Raw genomic sequence first — 18,945 nt, forward strand, 5'->3', positions numbered from 1 at the left:
ATAAATACATTATGTGCAGCAACCCAGAGCCATGTGCTTACTTACCTTCCACATGTGCAAAAGCATTCAAAACACTGGTTGGTGTCAGCTGTTACCACAAAGTATTTATGTGAGGGCTCACTTGGACGGGCCAGGAGGCCCTGGGTTCAAGGACTGTGGAAGAAGTGGGGGGAGGGTGTGGGTCTCTCTCCTGTGCCACCTTCCGATTCCTGGCCCTGAACCAGGCTGGCCTCACTGGATCTTGGCTCTCTGCTCTGCTGTGGGGCTTGCTGAGGGCAGCTCCTTCCTTGCCGAGGAGCCCCCGTTTCTCCGTTGGTCCAACCACAGCAGGTACCAGAGGTGGAACGGCTTCCCCCTCCTCAGGCAGAGTTCACTTTCTTCCTCTCACCCTACTTATTTTTATTTGTTATCTGTAGTCCGCCTTTCTCATTGAGACTCAAGGAGGATTACACTGTGTGAGTCAGTACAGTCAATTTCAGACAATGTAATTGTGTGTGTTTGTGTGTACATACATGCATACACATATACGCACACACAAATTTGCGAAGATGTAAAGCCAGCAGAAATCCAATACAGGGTAGAAAAATGCAAAACTGAATTATTCAAGAGGGATTTTTACTGAGATTGGAGGACTGTACTCTAAGGAAGTGGTCTCAGAGAGATGCATCAGTAAAGAGACAGGGACTATAGACTTTACTACTATGTTCTGCCAGTTGTTGTATGGATAATCCTAGCGGATAAGTAGGTTGCTTATCATGCCAATCTTAGAATTGCTTATACTCTGTGTCAGCATTTCTTCCATTCTGTATTGGATTTCTGCAGGATTTTAAATATTTGCAAATTTGCATTTATAAACCCTGTTACAGCGTTTATTTATTTTTATTTTTACATTTTTATTGGGTTTTTATAGTAAACAGGGAAGGGTTACAACAAGACATAAACATTTAGCAGATTCATATACAAGACACATCTCCATCCGTCCAGATACAAAAAGCCACTATATATGTAGTTAGCGCCCCATCCAATCCAATCCTAGCCATTTAATCGTGTCCGATCCTTGGCTACTCTGTAGATCGTATCCCTCCAGGCCTTTCTATCTCTGACTGCTTCTTTCAATTCCTTCATGTTCAGTCCAGTGTCTTTCATGATGGTATCCAGCCAGCGGGTTTTTGGTCTTCCTCTCTTCCTCATTCCACTCACCATTCCTAGCATCATTGATGTTTCTAGTGAGTTGGCCTGCATTACATGCCCGAAATAGCTGAGCTTCTGCTTTGTAATCTCCCCCTCCAGACACATGTCAGGTTTTATGCGTTCCAAGACAGCTTGGTGTGTTACTTTTGCTGTCCAAGGGATCCTCGGGAGTCGTCTCCAACACCACAGTTCGAATGAGTCAATTTTTCTCCTGTCCATTTTTGTTAAGGTCCATGTCTTACATTCGTAGGTTGTTATAGGAAACACAATGGCTGTGACCAGTCAACGCATGGTGCTTATTGTGACATCTTTGCATTTCCAGATTGAATCCATGCTGACCATTGCTGAGCGTGCAAGTGTGATTCGCCGCTTTACTTCAGGTGTCCAGTCACCCCTGTTATTGATTTGTGAACCTAGGAAGACAAAGTTGTCAACTCCGTCGATCTCATTATTGTTTATCTTGATATGGACTCGTTTGTTAGTGTTGGTCATGATCTTTGTTTTTTTGATGTTCAGCTGAAGCCCCATTACTTCACTTGTTGTCTTGAGTTTCATGATCAGAGTCTTCAGATCTTTAGCCTTCTCTGCTAGCAGTGTAATGTCATCTGCATATCGCAGGTTGCTGATTGTTCTGCCACCGACCTTCACCCCAATGTTCATCTCATCCAGGTTGAGCTTCCTCATGATTACTTCCGCGTATAAGTTGAAGAGGAATGGGGAGAGAACACGGCCTTGTCTGGTGCCTTTTCTGATCTTAAACCAATCTGTGTCTCCATATCTCGTTCGTACTGTCGCTTCTTGGTCAGTGTACAGTGATCTGATCAGTCTGATTATATGGGCTGGTACTCCAATCTGCTTCAACACAAGCCAGAGCTTGCTATGGTCGACACAATCAAAGGCTTTGGCATAGTCGATAAAGCAAATATAGAGGTCTTTGTGATATTCTTTTGATTTCTCCATAATCCACCTGAGGTTGGCGATATGATCCCTGGTTCCTCTGCCTCTGCGAAAGCCGGCTTGGACATCAGGGAGTTCATGGTCGAAAATGTTCCCCAAACGCTTCTGGATGATTTTCAGTAAGATCTTGCTAGCATGTGGTATAAGGGCAATTGTGCGATAATTGGCGCAATCCCTGGCATCACCCTTCTTAGGAAGGGGAATGAATACTGATCGTTTCCAGTCCTTTGGCCAGGTACAGGTCCTCCAGATTGCTCGACATAGAGCTGTTAGTGCAGCTCTTGGGACAGGCTTGAGGAGCTCAGCTGGAATAGTATCAATGCCTGGCGCCTCGTTGTTTGGGAGTTGCTGAATTGCCCATTCTATTTCACTCTCCAACAAGTCTGGTTCCAATTCGCTATTATCTAAATAGTCATCTGGTTGATCATTAATAGGGCTGGAATACAGTTCTTCTGTGTACTCTCGCCATTGCTCTTTGATATCATGTTGGTCACTTAGCTCAATTCCATCTCGCCCCTTGATGGTTGCTTAACGAGTAGAAAAAGGCTTTTTTATTTGTTTCACTGTGGCAAATAGTTGTTTGGTGCGTCCATTCTTGTATGCTTCTTCGAGACTGGCGCAGTGAGCATTCAAATGTTTGTTTTAATCCTTCCGGGCTTCTCTTTGAAATTCTGCATTTAGTCGCCTTGCCTCATCCATCGTACCCATAGCCTTGGAAGCTCTTCTCCTGTCTGCAATCTGGATGGTATCCTCTGTGAGCCATGGTTGGGTTTTGATTTGTTTCTTGTATGGCACATACTCCTGTGCAGTTTCAATGATGATATCCTTGATTTTCTTCCACAGTTCATCTGGGTGGTCATTTTCAATGTTGAGAATGTCAAACTTGTTCTTTACCTCTACGTTGTACTGTTTTGGAATGTTGTTCACATCGAATTTTTTCTGTATGATTGGTTTCTTGATCTTGCTGAGTCTTACTCTGATTTTGGCGGCAAGAAGCTGATGGTCTGTTCCACAATCTGCACCGGGGAGAGTCTTTGCTGCTTGGATCGAGCCTCTCCACTTTTGTTGACAGAGGATGTAGTCAATTTGGTTTCGATGCTGACCACATGGAGATGTCCAGGTATACAGGCGGCGATTTGGTTGAATGAAGAAAGTGCTGGCAATCCGGAATTTGTTCTCTTGGCAAAACAGTACAAGATGGTCACCTGCTTCATTCCGCTTTCCTAGTCCATGACTGCCAATTAGCGCCCCATATACCTTCAAAATCCCCTTTTATTTTCTATAGTCTTTCTTTAATTTCTATACTTTTTAATCCACTTACTCTGCTCCTTACATCATTTCTAATAATTTTTTCTTTTGTGCATATGATAGATAGATCACATTTCACCTCTTTTGCCTTTTAATCAGTGTTTATTGAAGTGCCTTTGAAATTGGCTGTAGTAACTCACGCTGCGTAACCCACCTTGCCCTAACCCTGCTCCATGTCCCCCCACAGTGTGGGTATCAAACTCAAAGACAAACTGTAGCAGTATGCTGATGGGTCTCGGACCTGGCCTTATCACACTTCCCGTTATCCGCCAGAGCCACCCTCTTCTCCTCTTCTTCCTGAATTAATCATCAGGGCTCTGCTGTCGCCGTTTCCTGCACAGAAGTTGCCGCCACTGCAAAAATCTCTGATGTGCCGAAATCCGAGCTGCAGCCTGCGCCAAACCTGAGCTGCAGTATTGAGCGGGATCTTCTCGCCTGGATGTGTGGCTGGGGAGGGTGGCGCTCTAGGGACAGAAGGAGAGCCGAGGGCTCCGATACATTCCCCTCTCCCCAGCCCCTGCTTCACAGCAAACTTTGAAATGCTTCGGAAGCCTGGGTGACCAAGGCCGCATGATGAAGGTGTTTGTTTGTCATGTGCACCAAACCAGCAGGCACACAACTCGTGGTGAGAACATCTTTTCCCAGCTAGGTTTTCTGCAGGCCACTTTGATAATGGGAGGGCTAACGCCATTCCTCTGAGCAGCCTACTTGCAAGTCCTGATGCCATGGCTAAACCTTTACACTGTTGTAATAATGTAGATTAAAAAACATTATACTAATCAACACTTAGTTGACACATAGTCATGGGTTGTATTCTGGGTGAACTTTTAAACTTTTCATGAACTGTCTATGCATTTTTTTTAGGGTGTTAGGTAACTAAAACAGGTACGCTTTAATCTTTTGGCAGCTAATTAAAAATAGTGGACTCCATCTAGATTAACGTTTCTTTATCAGAGACTGGACCAATAGTGATCTAGTATCTTAACTCTTCCTGTCATTTCTCACGGATTTATGGCTTTGTTTTGCAAGTTAGCTATAATGTCATTTTTTGGCTAATTAGAAGGTTATACAATAGAAATTATGAATATTCAATGAAGCATTAACCTACTCATATTTTGCTTATGCTATTACGTGAAAAGATCATAGATATTTGCATATGATAACCTATAAAACATGCTAATCTAGGTAACGAGTTAGAGTTCTGATTGGAAGAGATCTCATGAAGATTAGGTGAGATTCTTAACTTTGCAACGTAGGCTATAAAAATCTTAATGCATTTCATAAGAACTTTGATTATTTTTAAACTTAAGAGTAAGTTAGGAAATGTTAGCAAATTTAATTCTGATTGCCTTTCTGTGTTCTATTTTTGTAGGACTTATATTAATAATCATATATATTTTTAAGTACTTGCTTTATTAAAAAAATAGTGTATTTTCAATAAAAGAAATAAACTCTAACTGGTGTCTAAGTACTTTGATAAGAAGCGGCAAAGCAATAAAGAACCTTTTACAAATAAATGTACTGATAAGCAAACAGAACAATTTTGCTTGACGGGTCTTGAACTAACTGCTGAACACGATCCAAAAGAAAAGATAAATCTTTCCTTTGGAGTAGTGGAAGCTTAGTTAAGACACAGGCAAGAGAGCCTGTTACAACATCACGCCTCTTTTGGGTCTAGCTTGTCAAAGAGTGTGTGTGGTTCCACTCAGGCAGTCCAATTCAGCTTGAGGGACTCCAATGGCCAGCCAATAGTATCCAAATTTCACTCCTGCCTCTCCACAATGCAAACATTGCACACATGCAGGAGTTTGGCAATGCGTAAGAATCTCTAATTTCTGGCTTGCAAGCGAGCAGCGTTAGTCACTTTTGAAATCAACATCGTCTGGTTCTGCCCTCTCCATTACTGGATAACAGAGATATCATTCCAGCAATATTCCTTTACAGTATGAATTAATGGATGGCACATTCCCCCTAAATTCCAAATTGCCTATCCTGCATTTCATCTTTGAAACTAGTCAATGCTGCAATTTATGCAAAGGCCAGTATATCACTTGACCATTCAGAAAATGAGGGAACTGACAGCTTGGTTCAGATGCAATGCCAATATGCTATGTAAGCCAGGGCACGTTCTCGAAGTTGTCCCCTCCCTTCTCGCAGACGGGCATTCAGTTTATTTCTTGGGTTTATACACGCCACAGTTTACATTGCAACAGGCAAACTATGGTTTATACCTGTCCTACAGCCCAACATGACAGGGGGAGGAGGGAGTGCGGGATCACATGAACGGTTCACCTCGTTTCGTTTCCTGCAGCTGACAGACAGCTGGCTGCCCACAAGCAGGCAACAGCCTTTCCCAAATTACCGTTCCTCAGCATCTAATGATCAGCTTTGGACCCAGAAGTTCTGCTTTCCAATCACGGTTAATAGCCAGTGATATATTTCTCCATAAATCTATCCACCTCCCTTTTAAATCCGCCTAAGCCAGCAGTCATCACCCCATTTTGTGGTGGTGAGTTCCCCAAGGCGTCTAAGTCATACTTCCTTAGCTTGAGACCAATTCCACAGGAGAAAAGGGTATATTTATTTGTTTCCATTTTTTATGGCCCATCTTTCTTACTGAGACTCAAGGTAGGCTACAGTGTCCTGCCCACTTTTTTACACCACATAAATTTTGTAGACTTATCATGTCACCCATTGTTTTTTTCCCTAAATCTAAAAAGATCCTAAATGCTTTAGAGCCTTGCATTATAGATCGCCAAACCATGGCTTGGGGCTACATTTGAGTTACAGCCAGTGTAGTATAGTGGTTAGAGCAGTTGTTCCCGAAGTTGGTGGTTGGGGGAAGGTGGAATTACCTAGGGGGGCACTAAGAGGCAAGGGGCTGGCAGGGGGCACTGGAGGTGGGCCCCTCCAGCCACAATGTTTGCTTATTTGCAATTGACCAGGCTAGAGCTTAGAGCAAAACTCCTTCCTCCCTTCAAGTTTCTGCCTCTGCAGTGCTGAAATCTGGTGGAAATCTATCAGAATTTTTAGTAAGCATGCCACCAGAGCTCTAGTCAAACCAGTATACTGTTACTGATTTGGATTTTATTGTTATCTTTGGCAGTGAGTCATGCAAACTGCTATTCTGAGTAATGCTTTTATAGGGTAGGGGGCACTGGGGATGAGATTATGGAACCAAAGGGGTGGTGGCCCAAAAAAGTTGGGTTAGAATATCAAAATAGGTTCAAACCTCTTGACATGGACGCTTCCCGGGTGACCTTGGGCTGGTCTCTCTCTCTCTCTCTCTCTCTCTCACACACACACACACAGCCTGACCTACCTCACAAGGTTGTTGTGAGGATAAAATGAAAGAAAGAAGACGTGTGCTACTTTTAGGTCCCCACTGGGGTGAAAGGCAGGGTATAAATGAAGTAAATAAATAATCTCAACCAAGTCAATGTTTGGAGTTGGTCCCTTGAAATTTGAAGCAAGTACCTAGAATATTAAGCTAGTTATTCAGATCCACACCTTAAGAATTTGGAAATACTTTATTTCCCCTCTCTCTCCAGCTCATCCTTTCTCCATAAAGATGACATTTTAGTCCCCTCACCAGAAGTCAGGACTGTTGCTCTGCTAGAAATCTTCTGACAAGCCATCCATCTGTCCCCATATAAGATTTCTCCCATGGTGACAGTGGGTTTTGCTGCACCCGGTCAATTGATTGCCCCCTTGGGGGTAATTGATACTTTAAGTAAATTTGTTTTTAAGTGATGCGGCAGCCCCGTAAGACACGACTGTTAGGATGCACGAGACGGTAAAAGGTTTGTCCTGTATCAAAGCAACACAAAGTCACTTTCAGAGGCTGGGGAGGGTTTGAGTTTCAGCTGGGTGTGGAGAGGGAGAAAGACAGCTGGGCCTAGGGAATGAGCTCATGCTGACATAGGGAGAGAGGCGGCGGGGGCGGGGGATGACAGACACGGCAGACAGCACAGCTTGGAAAACAGGACGGTTGGGATCATGGCAGGAGCTGGCATGGAGTTTAGGGGAATACACTAGAAAAAAGTGTTCCAGTTTTCAAAAATTACTATTTTATGCTCTACTGTATGAAAATCAACAAGTGCTAAAGAGCAAGATGAATTCTGGATTGGGAAGGGGTGGGATCTCAACACAAATTTGTAGATGTCTATATTCTTTTAATTGCAACGTTCTCCATCACAGATGCCACTGCATTTAAAGCCCTTGGAGAAATAAAGGGTAAAATATTGTTGCCTTAAAAGCAATCAAACTTTAGGGGGGCAGGTGGCAATTTTGTATTTCCTTAACACTGATTTCAGATTTGAATTCTAAAACTCCTACGATTAGAAGGTGAAACGCTTGTGTTCCTAGCAAAGACCCACTTGCTTGTTTCAGTATCTTGCAGCCTGAGATTTTTTCCAAAGAACCAGGGAGGAATTTTTTTTAAAATGATCTTTTCCTTCCCTTTTGCAAAACATGCCTGGCATGTCCATCACTATACCGTTGGTCCAAAGATTCAAGCTAGTGATAAGAGCCGAGCAACCCAACTGTAGACACCCGAGCCCAAAGCATAGCTTCAGCCAGCCAAAGTTTTTTGATGCATTCAGTTTCAGGTAAGCAGAGGTGTTGGTCTGCAGCAGAACAGCAAAATTTGAGTCCTTTGGCACATTTAGAGACCATGATAATCTTGATACTATAAAAATCTTGGCGGTCTCTAAGGTACCACATACTCAAATCTTGATGAATCTAGGAATAACAGAGGCTGTGGTAACTAGGCAATGACAGGGCATGATAACCAAGCAGTTTGGGAAAGTCAGGCCATATTTGTAATGGGGGGGCAGGGTGGGGGGAGGCTACAGAGCTAGGGAAGGGGTTCCACTCACGTCCAGAGCTGTTTCAGAAGAGACCACGTTCTGAGCAGGAGGAGAACAGCTCAGCCACATCTCTAAAACCAGGAGCTACCTCCACTCCCCTCGTGGGCCACTGAAGGCATCATCAAGTGGAAGAGCCTATTATCAGAAAGGAGCAGACTCAAGGAATTTAACAAAATGTTTATTGCAAAAGGGGGAAAAATCAGCACATCACATACAATAACGCAGCAAGGAGTTATTCGAGAGTGAGACATCCCCACATCAGCTCTTGGACATGAGAAATTCAGCAACCTGGGACTCTCGGTAAACAAAATATTCAGTACATGACAACTAGTTACAGAAGGTGCAGCTGAGTGGATGATCCGATGGCTGAAACTAAACCAGTCTCCGGTAGGTGTCCCCCAAACAGCTTGGTTCTGGAGCTTCCATGTTCAAGGGTGCAACTTTGGATAGCTTGTTACTTGCCAGCAATAAGGGGGTTCCTCAGCACCACAATGACTGAATCTCCACGCAAGAACATCTTGGAGATGTAACGATCCTTGTTGACAGGCTTTGACTTCTTCTTGCCTTTCCCACTCTTCGGCACCTCTGTCCACATCTCCTTGACATTCTCCAACACCATGTTGCAGTGTCTGAAGGGAATGAATTATTATTATGAGGCGGCCAGACTTACAAAAGGAGAGGAAGAGAAGGCATCCTACTATACTCCTACCAAGCAACACCCACCCATCTGTTAAGGAGAGTCCATCAACGGCTACTAGACATGGTTACTACAAGGAACCTCTATATTCAGAATAGTAAAGAGACCAGTAGCACCTTTAAGACTTAACAACTTTATTGTAGCATAAGCTTCTGAGAACCACAGCTCTCTTCATCATGCATCTGACTAAAAGAGCTGTGATTCTTGAAAGCTTATGCTATTTTGCAACTACAGACTAACATGGCTAACTCCTCTGGATCTACATCCATAGAGGGAGTAAACCTCTGAAACTCAGTGCGTGGAGGAAACATCAGAGAAAAGCCTTGGCCTCTACACTCCATGGCTAGTCCTCTAGGGCAACTGGCTAGCTGCTGTGTGAAACAGGATGCTGGACTAGATGGATTATTGGTCTGATCCAGCAAGGCTCTTCCTATGTTCTTATGAGAGCAGGTTCAGTGGAAGAGCCTCTGCTTTGCATGCAGACGGTGTGCCAGGCTCAATCTCCAGCATCTCTAGTTAAAAGTGCAAGAATGTAGGTGATGAGAAAGACCTTAGCCTGAGACCCTGGAGAGGTGCTGCCAGTCTGAGTAGATAACACTGAGCTACGTGCACCATTGTACTCCCCGCTTTCAACAGAATGTGTCTGACCCTTGTAGACTCAGTTAAGGGCCTATACTGGATCCAGTGTTCCTGCTAGAAAATCAAATGAAGGCAGCTGCAAAATAAGCTTTCTACGACTTCAGTCTAGCCTGGAAGAGGGGTCTTGGAGGTGTTTTGCCACCTTCTGGGCATGGAACAATACAGACAATAGTCCCCATGAATAACAATCAAATATTAATTTCTGAAAATATTTTGAGTCTTAAATTGCAAGGTGCTTAATTAAGTGAACAATAAATATCAGAAAATATTCACTCCATAACATAAATGCCTCCAGCACTCAATTACAATACAATAAATACCTTAATACATACAGGCTCCACGAACCATATCCATGTATTAAGGTATATATGTATTTATTGATGTAAAGACGTGATATTGTAATAGTAATGTAAATGTAAATTAATGATCTGATTCATTATATAAAGCAGCTTCATGCGTAAATGAGTCCAGAAACACTTCAGATGACGGAATTTAACAAAATCTTTTTGTTTGCAATGGCCTTTGGCCCAATGCAATGAATCTTGAACTTGAACAAAATCTTTTGTTCTGCTGGACCATGACAGACAAAACCACCAGAGAGCTCTTACCGGTCGAAGGCCTTGACACGACCCAGAAGCTTCTTGTTATTACGACAATTGATCAGCACCTGAGTGTTGTTTTTGACAGACTGTGTGAGGACAGAAAGGGGCCCTGTGTTGAATTCTTCCTCTTCCCGCTTCTGCAACTCCTCTGGAGTCATCTCACTCTTGGGCTTATTTAAGAGGCTCCTAGGAAGAAAGGAGAGAAAAAACAGTTGTTGAGCTTTCTACTTTTCAGTTTTCAGAATTACTACAAAGGTAGCTCTTGCTAACTAGAAGATATACCAAAAGAAGAATGGTGTTGCTTTGGTGGGTGGAGAGGCATACTAAAGGCAATCAAAACGTGATTTTTCTACTTAAAAGCCGTATGATATCTTATTATGACCAGCTAAAACATCACAGTGTGCATCACAGAGGTTTTTTTTCTTTATTGATGTGGTCCCTGCCCTTTTTCCTTTGTGGCTCAGGTGAGTTACACCCAAAATTAAAAACATACACATCAAGCCAGGATATTCAGTACAACCTCTCTTCAAAAAAGGGATAGAAAAGAACAGTAAGTTGTTTCAAGGCATAATAGCAAAGACTGCAGCAGTCGACTTAAAAACAGAACATAGGAGATGATACAGACTACATTGGATGATATGGTAAGTGTTTGTATCTGGAGAGGGTGAAACTGGAGGCTGGCCCATACAAAGAAAAGCTTTTAAATCAAGATCCTCACCACCACACACACAATGGCTTTGGGCTCCAGATGAAAACTATCCTGTTTATTCAAGTTTTATTTTATTTGAGTTAACTATGGGGATTCTCCTCCCCAGTGTCATGCTCCTAATTAGTTCATCTAAGAGTCTCAATTAACACTGAATTTGAGTCCAGTGGCCCCTTAGAGACCAACAAGATTTTCATGGTATGAGCTTTAAAGAGTCAGTTAACTGAAGAAAGGAGTGCTTACTCTCAAAAACTCATACCCTGAAAATCTTGTCGGTCTCTTAGGGTGCCACTGGACTCAAATCATACTGTTCTACTCAGGGCTTTTTTTCAGCTGGAACACAGTGGAATGGAGTTCCGGAACCTCTTGAAAATGGTCACATGGCTGGTGGACTGGCCCCCTGATCTCCAGACAGAGGGGAGTTGAGATTGCCCTCTGCAATCTAAACTCCCCTCTGTCTGGAGATCAGGGGGCCGGGCCACCAGCCATGTGACCATTTTCTCCGAGGGCCACCCACTGAGTTCCACCACCTTTTTTCCCAGAAAAAAAGCCCTGGTTCTACTGCAGATCAACACAGCTATCCATCTAAAACTATAAAAAGAGGGCTTTTTATTCAGATAGGTGGGCTGTACTATAAGGAAGTGATCTCGAGAGATCCATTAGTAAAAGGATAGTGAACCCATCAGTAAAGAGACAGGGAGGGACCACAGACTTCACTACTATTGATGAAAACACTGGAGGACCATAGACTTCACTACCACTACTAAAAGCATGACCCTACTGGGTAGTTCCTATTTTATTTAATATGTCACTCATAGCATTGCTTATGCTCTTTTCCAACGTTTCTTCAGCTCTGTATTGGATTTCTGCTGGTTTTTAAATCTGTGCAGATTTGCACGTATATTTACAGAAATACATTTATTGAAATATCTTTATTTGACTGTACTGACTCACTGTGTAATCTGCCTTGACTTTTGGTGAGAAAAGCGGGCTATAAAGGACATAAATAAAATAAATTGCTGCCTTTTGGAGACCTATAACATAGCCATTTTTCCCCCTTCGTAAATTTCGGCAAAGTTATTATACAGACTGTAGCTCCTCATTTACCCGAGTTTCGTTGCGGGGCATATATCTTTGAAAAATGCAAGAAACATGCCACTAAAATTAATTTTGAGAGAAGAAATTTGGAGACGCTTATGCAGAGATAAATAAGGAACAAGGGGGCAGCAACCCATCCATCACACAGGGATAGTAACCAACCTCCTCCCTCCCACACCGGTCAATCAGCGGGGAGAAGCAACCACAAGGCGCAAAACCCTCTTTACATTGCTTGGGCGCGCCTATGTTAATAGTTACGGTAGAACTGGGGAGACACTTGTTTCCCCCCCCCTCCCCCCATCATAGATATCTCTAACTCTCCCTCCTCACTTAATTCGCTCCCCCCACCCTCTATCCCCGCGTTCTCACATAATGCCGCCGTTCAAATAAACCTCCGACACGCGGGTACAACGATTCCGTAGAGCGCTGGCAATTGAGCCGTCTCTTCACTTCCGCTTCCGGGTTATTCGGGAGGCGCACGCGTCATTTAGGCGATTACCCGCAGCCTCGACCTTAGCTGGGGTGTTACTATGGCTACAGTTACGGAGAGCGGGAAGAGGCAAACGACCCTCGAGGGCGCCTTTGCTTCGTTCTGCGTTAGGTTGAAGCAAATTTAATTGAAGCAGAACAGCATACTCCAGATACTGGCGCATTGATTACTCTCATATTCTACATTGTTATACATTTCTCCCCACTTTTAACGATATTTGAAAAGTTTTGTTCTAAAGAAGAGCCATTATATTGGGAGATTTGCCAGTGGGAGGAGGATGTATGTTTTAAAGCCACTTTTTCAAAATATCAGAGCATGATGATGCATTATCCTACTTTCTTTCCTCTACCAGAGGGCCCAGGGCAAGCTTACACAAAACCCAACACAACCCGTCACAAATCAGCTCGAGCGGGTTAAAATATAACAATCCACAGGCAAAGCCCTCCCAAAACGGACTCCAGTAGCCATTAATGGAAAGCCTTCAAAAAGTATTGCGTTGCAAGTTTTGATAAAAAGCAGAACCGGTAGGAATGTGTGCCACTTCAATGCAGAGGTCAGTCTCAGACAGGCTACAGCAGCAGGGGAAAGTCCAAGAAGGGGCAGCAGCTATTCATCCCTCTCGGAGATGACCCAGCTGGAAAACGTGGAGAGACTACATACAGCTTCTCTGTTCAGAGGTACTATACGCTCAGCCTGCTGCTGGAAGTTAAAGCTTAGAAATACCTCAAAGCAGGGCTTTTTTTCAGGGGGAACGCAGGGGAACGGAGTTCCAGCACCTCTTGAAAATACTCGGCAATAGTCCTTGAAAAATACATGATTTCAAAGAATCTTCCTCATTTCCCTCTTGAGAGTTCCACCACCTCTTTTCCCAGAAAAAAAACCCTGCCTCAAAGAGATACCATACTAGTAACGGGCAGGGACTATAGACTAAGCTGTTGTGGAGTACTGTCTGCTAATGTAGATATGCTCCTACTGGGTAGTTTGACATTGCTAAAGATGCCATTCTAATTACTTATGATGTTATTCAGAAAGGTTTCATCTGTGCGTTTGGCTTTATGCTAGTTTTCAAATTTATGGCTACCCTATTGTATGTGTTTTCATGGAACGCCCTAAAGATCATATTGAATTTTTGCTCTGTGAATGTCCTAGCTATTGATTGTATATTGTATTCATTTGCAGTATGTAATCTGCTTTGGATCTCAGTGAGAAAGGCAGACTATAAATAAACAGCAGCCACAACAATAACAATCTATTGAGACACTGGTTGGCAAAAGAGTGGGGCATCTTTCCCCCTGCATATTGTAGCAAGCAGGAGTCAAAGAGATTTCTGAGCCTCCTTGCAAGTCCAATGAGGTTTACTCCCATGTAAACACACACAGCTTTACGCTGATGATGGTATCCATCAATTGCATTAGTCTCTTGCCCTCCCTTGAAAGGGTTCAGGGCTGTGTATGAGAAATACTTATGGCTTTTTGCAACAACTGCGTGAGGTAGGTTAAGCTGAGGAAGAGAGACGGCTTCATGGCTTATCAAAGGATTGTTCAGAAGTCTTGGGGGTCATTCCGGCTATTATGCCACACTGGTACCCCAAGTATACTGGTGTAAGGTTTGGCCTTCTGCTGGAGTTGCTGAGGGAAAAGTTTTTCTTTTTTATCCTCAAGTGGAGAGCAAGTGAACAGGGAAGAATACACGTGAGTCTGTTCACTTGCCAGCCAAGTGTAATCCGCCACTTGTAGCTTTGAAAAGGGGAGAGAGCATATTGAAAAGAAATAAGAGAGATTTCTGAGGAGAAGGAATGTCCTTTGGAGGGAACTAGCTGAAAGCCTGTGAGAGACTTTCAGAAGGAGAGGAAAATACTCTTGCCACTTCTTTCATTCCAACATTATTCTGTTGCCCGACTTTATATTTGTGTGCCCTACTTTTAATTACTCATCTGTCCTTGTTGAATAAACTCTGTTTACATTCTGAGTTCTACATGTGAAGGCTAAAAGGTGACTAAAGGGTCTGAGCCTCTGAGGAGTTGCTTTGAAATTACGTTTTCCGTTCTTTTGCATTCCCTGTTGGTTAGGAGCAGTGGAGCCTAAGGGCTGAAGGCAATGCTACTTTCTCCTTGTTGTCCCTTCCTCCTTTAACCAGTTTGGGACCTAAAATTTCTTCCTTCAGCTGGAGTTGGTGGGAGAACCTGTGCTGATGTTGAGGAATCGTTGTTCTGAAATATTATTAGATTCTCATTACAAACTCTAATAATTTCCCTTCACCGAACTATAATTTTGGGGGGAAAGCAACCACAGGAGGGAAGTGAGGGCAGTTAAATCACTCTATGGTGCACAGAATTTTCTCTCACGCCTTTTTTGCAAATGGCAGGCCATTGGATCTGAGAAGCGTAGAAGATACAACCATGTTGTGGATGTGTTGAAGACCATAAAAGTCGACAGATGCCCGCCAGCAAGAAAGACACACCAGTCTTATGTTTAATCAACAGCAGTTTCTGGTTACCCTCAGCTGCCCACCCATCTCACATGTCTGCCTGCCCAGACAGCACCTTTGAAGGACAGGCACTTGCTTTGCTGGTGTCTCCTGCATTCCAACTGGGCTGGAACTGAGGTGAGGGGCATTTTGTGGTTGGTGAAGATCTAAGAAAGCCACAATGACACGTTGGCTTGGCAGGGCGGGAGAGATAAATATTTGTTCTTCATTTTACTTTAACTGCTCTCAGCATTCAAAGAGCAATGGCCACGCCTGATCCTCGTCAGACTTTTTTCTTTTTAATTTTTTCTCCATGCCTGGATAATCTCCTAGATATGCAGAAACCCACAGTTTGTCTGCGACTGGCCCAGTTTGGCTGCCTTCATCATGAGGTCTGCTGTTAGGGGAAACAAGCTGGGAGCCTGCAAGGAATCACGGAGAGGAGGGGGAGATACCTTCCTGCCCACCCCACCCCCTCATTGATTCTATTAATTCTCAGGGACTTAAACAAAACAGCTTCCCCATCTCTCTTTATTTATCACCCCTCTTAATTGAGGGCCACACCACATGAAGTTTAAAAATTCAATTATCAGGTGTGTAGAGGGGCTGCTTTGCCCTCCCAGTTACAAATAGTCCTGCGGACTTGCTATCTGCCCCATTGGGTTTCCCCAGTGGGGCAGACAGCAGTTCCCCAGGGTTCATTTTGTAATGGGGGGAATAGTGTAGGAAAAATGCTTAAACTCATACTCCTTTTTTTCTGCAACCCTAATCCAAATCGTCCTCTTCTCCATTTTATTCTCACAGCAATCCTCTGAGGTAGGTTAGGTTGCCACCGAGCAGTCTTCCACAGCACAGAAGGGATTCAGACCTGGGTGATCTCTCAGATCCTAGTTCAACATTCTTAACCACGACACCACACTGGCTTTCCAGTACTAGGCGCTCAGGATACAGAAGCCTGCGCCTTGTCTCGTTTGGCTCAACTTTTAACTGCTCTGACTTGGCATTCTGTGGCTCCTGCAACATGTTCAGGTCTCTTTTGGTTCTTTTTTGAAGTCATATGTTTATGCAGACTTGGGGGGGGGGGTTCCCCTAATTATGTTTTTAAAAAACCCTCTACTTTATCCAAGGGCAGTCTGGTTTTGCATGAGCTATGGGGTCAGGCCTGATTAATACTTGGACGGGCGACTACGAAGGAAGTCCAGGGTTGCTTTGCAGAGACAAGCAATGGCAAACCATCTTTGATTGTCTCTTGTCTTGAAAACCCTCTGGGTTGCCATAAGTTGGCAGTGACTTGACAGCACTTTACACACACACACACACACTTTTTATTATTAGATACAGCAACAATAGAATGATTAATACTTTCAGTCTAGTTTAGCGGGGCTGCTGAGAACCGAACAAGTTGCCATAATTCTCACCTTGGTTCTTGCATCTGTAATCATAGAAATACTAAGTTTGAAATAAAACCCGAGCACCAGTGTTTGGGAAACACATGATAAATATCTTTATTGAATCCTGGGATGCTGATTCACACAGGTGGAATTAATTCATGGTTTGCACCATCAGAGGCTTAAGGTGCAGTCTCATATGCAAACAGAATTGATCTAAAAGATTTCAAGGCAGAGCTGCTGAGCTGACTACACAGTTCCCGCATGATGTAAGATTGTGTTTGTGGGCTTGGGGTGGCATGTTAGGTGAATAGAGTCCCTTAAAATAATCCCACTAGCAGTTTGGAAATATGTCTAAACAAAACACACACACCCCTAAATAAGCATAAGCTTCCCCCTTCAAAATGATCAAGATGAAAATAAAGTTTTAAAAACATTAGCAGTATTCTCTCTTAAGAGAATACATTCCATGTACTCACTCTTGGCTCCCTACCGGCTTTTAAATAAAAACACACACACACAAAAGTAGAAAACAAAATTCATTAAATGACATAAATTGTGCTTCTTGAAGGAGTAATTTACGGAAGCTAATGGTTTGGACTGTAAGCTAAGGGTTCTGCTTTTCTCTGAATGAAAGAAGATGAACATTTAAACAACTACAAATTCACAGCAATTATAACAACAACAAAAATATCACGTTAATGGCAAGCACTGCAAAAGTTAGACATTAAAATACTAGGTTTCTAGCTCCCTGATTATAACAGAGCAGCTCTATTGATTTAATGGTGCTGCGTGATTTCATATGTTCCAGACGGGGATCTTGAAGCTGCCATTCAAAGCACGCACACTCCAAATTAAATTCAACAGAAATCAGTATGTGTTAGCTTTTGATCCACAAACCAATTAACCCAGAGCATTTGGATTTAAACTTAATTTGCACATTCCAGTGCACGTTTATTTGGAAAAATCTCACTCGAGAGATACTTTAAGCGGAACTTGCCTTCAGATGCTCAGAACTATAGCCTTAATGGAGCCCCAGCAACTAATTTAGAGGATTGGATCTGTTGCTTCCAAGAATTGAATAGCAAGCAATTATTTGCTCTTGGAACACTAGAACTCAGGGGTGTCCAATTCAATTGATTGACGGGTTCAGGCCAAATGAAAGGAAATACTTAAAAGAGTAAATTTTGCACAGTCCACTTATGGAACTCTGCTGCATTATGTTGATGGCCACTAGCTTCAGTGTATTTTCTTTTAAAATAAAGGTTATATTCAGACGAAGCCACTTTTTCTAAGGGTGACAATGATTAAAAAAATTAAACTTCCATATTCAGAAGCAGTATACCTCTAATTACAGATGCTGCATCTATCCTTGTGAACTTTCTTGAGGCATGTGAGGCTGGCCTCTGTAGAAGGCAGGGTGCTTGAGTGGGCAAACCTGGTCTCGCCAGGCAGTTTTCACATGCACTTTTGAAATCTTCAGTCTATGGATGTGTGGTTCAGCTGCCTTCTCATGCTGCATGCGGGGCAGACCTGGAGGAAAACATGCATGCTTTTTCTGCTTCTGCCTAGGTCCAGGCTGAGCAGCCCACACGTTGCTGAAATGTATTTTGTAAGCTCTTTGGGGCAGACAGCTGGCATTTTTGCTTGTGGAACACTGTAAAGCGTCATTAAAATGGGTGATGCTGCATAAATTAAGTTCCAAAAATAACTTTGGACGGTGTATTCTCAACATATCTTAGCCCTGTTACATTTGAGTCCTCAATCCTAGAGGTATTCATTTAGAAGCGAGTCTTGTTGAAGATCAAGTGCCATCACAGTGCCATACTGAGCAGAGATCCGCCCTTCTGTCCATTAAAGTCAACAGGCTTACCTCTGTTTAGGACAGCCCTGAGCTTAATGAATGAACCACAGCCTAGCAAAATTAAAACTTTGCTGAGCAAAGTCCATCAAAAACATTTTGAATCCTCAACAAAAAGCAAGTGTCAATTGCCAAGTGGTATCTGTGTCAATTTGTGCCTTTCTAGGGGTTATATCTTTGATTCAAAATGGTAATTAAAACATCTGTCGGTGCAAATGTTCTCAGTTTATGACAAGCCTACAGACTAGCACCCTCCGAGGCAGTCCCGTCTCACCTGAACCTCAGAGATCCAGCCTTGATTCCTGTCGCAACAGCAAAGAAGAGTTCGGACTGACATCGGAAAAAAGCAAACTTGTACCTGTCAAATACAGGGTCTCTTCCTGTTCAAGATATTAACAAGATGCATTAGAAGACATTAGTTTGTGCTGAAGCACCCGGATGGATTCTGAGGACTCTTTCACCAAAAATTACAGTGAAAAAAAGTCACATGGATTACAGTGAAGCAAATTGTCCACTTTTCTCCCAAGTTTTCCACAGACCGTCTGTGGCAAGCAATACAGTGCGGAGCACAAGGCATGCCATTGTATCAGTCTTCAATGCTCAGAGGGTGTTTAGGCTTAAAGAAGATGCTTCTTTGAGTCAAGAGGCTGCGGAGAGTGAAGGGTACCGTC

The 18,945-nt window shown here is 43.1% G+C and overlaps 1 protein-coding gene across 1 annotated transcript; it reads right to left on the reverse strand.

Annotated features, from left to right (window-relative positions):
• Positions 1-8,489: 8,489 nt before the first annotated feature.
• On the reverse strand, positions 8,490-12,526 carry SNRPD2 (small nuclear ribonucleoprotein D2 polypeptide). Its single transcript, XM_054999581.1, has 3 exons — positions 12,439-12,526; positions 10,272-10,451; positions 8,490-8,956 (listed from the first exon to the last, which is right to left on the reverse strand). Coding segments are annotated over exons 1-3 (357 nt in total). The 5' UTR covers positions 12,441-12,526; the 3' UTR covers positions 8,490-8,781.
• Positions 12,527-18,945: the final 6,419 nt, after the last annotated feature.

Source organism: Eublepharis macularius, chromosome 15 (assembly GCF_028583425.1).
Source record: "Eublepharis macularius isolate TG4126 chromosome 15, MPM_Emac_v1.0, whole genome shotgun sequence".
Lineage (NCBI taxonomy): Eukaryota > Metazoa > Chordata > Lepidosauria > Squamata > Eublepharidae > Eublepharis > Eublepharis macularius.

What these genes read in the sequence shown, in the direction of transcription:
- SNRPD2 (XM_054999581.1), bottom strand. An exon ending in CGTGTCAAGGCCTTCGACCG is followed by an intron (nt 8,957 to 10,271) that starts GTAAGAGCTCTC and finishes CATTCCCTTCAG; the next exon opens with ACACTGCAACATGGTGTTGG.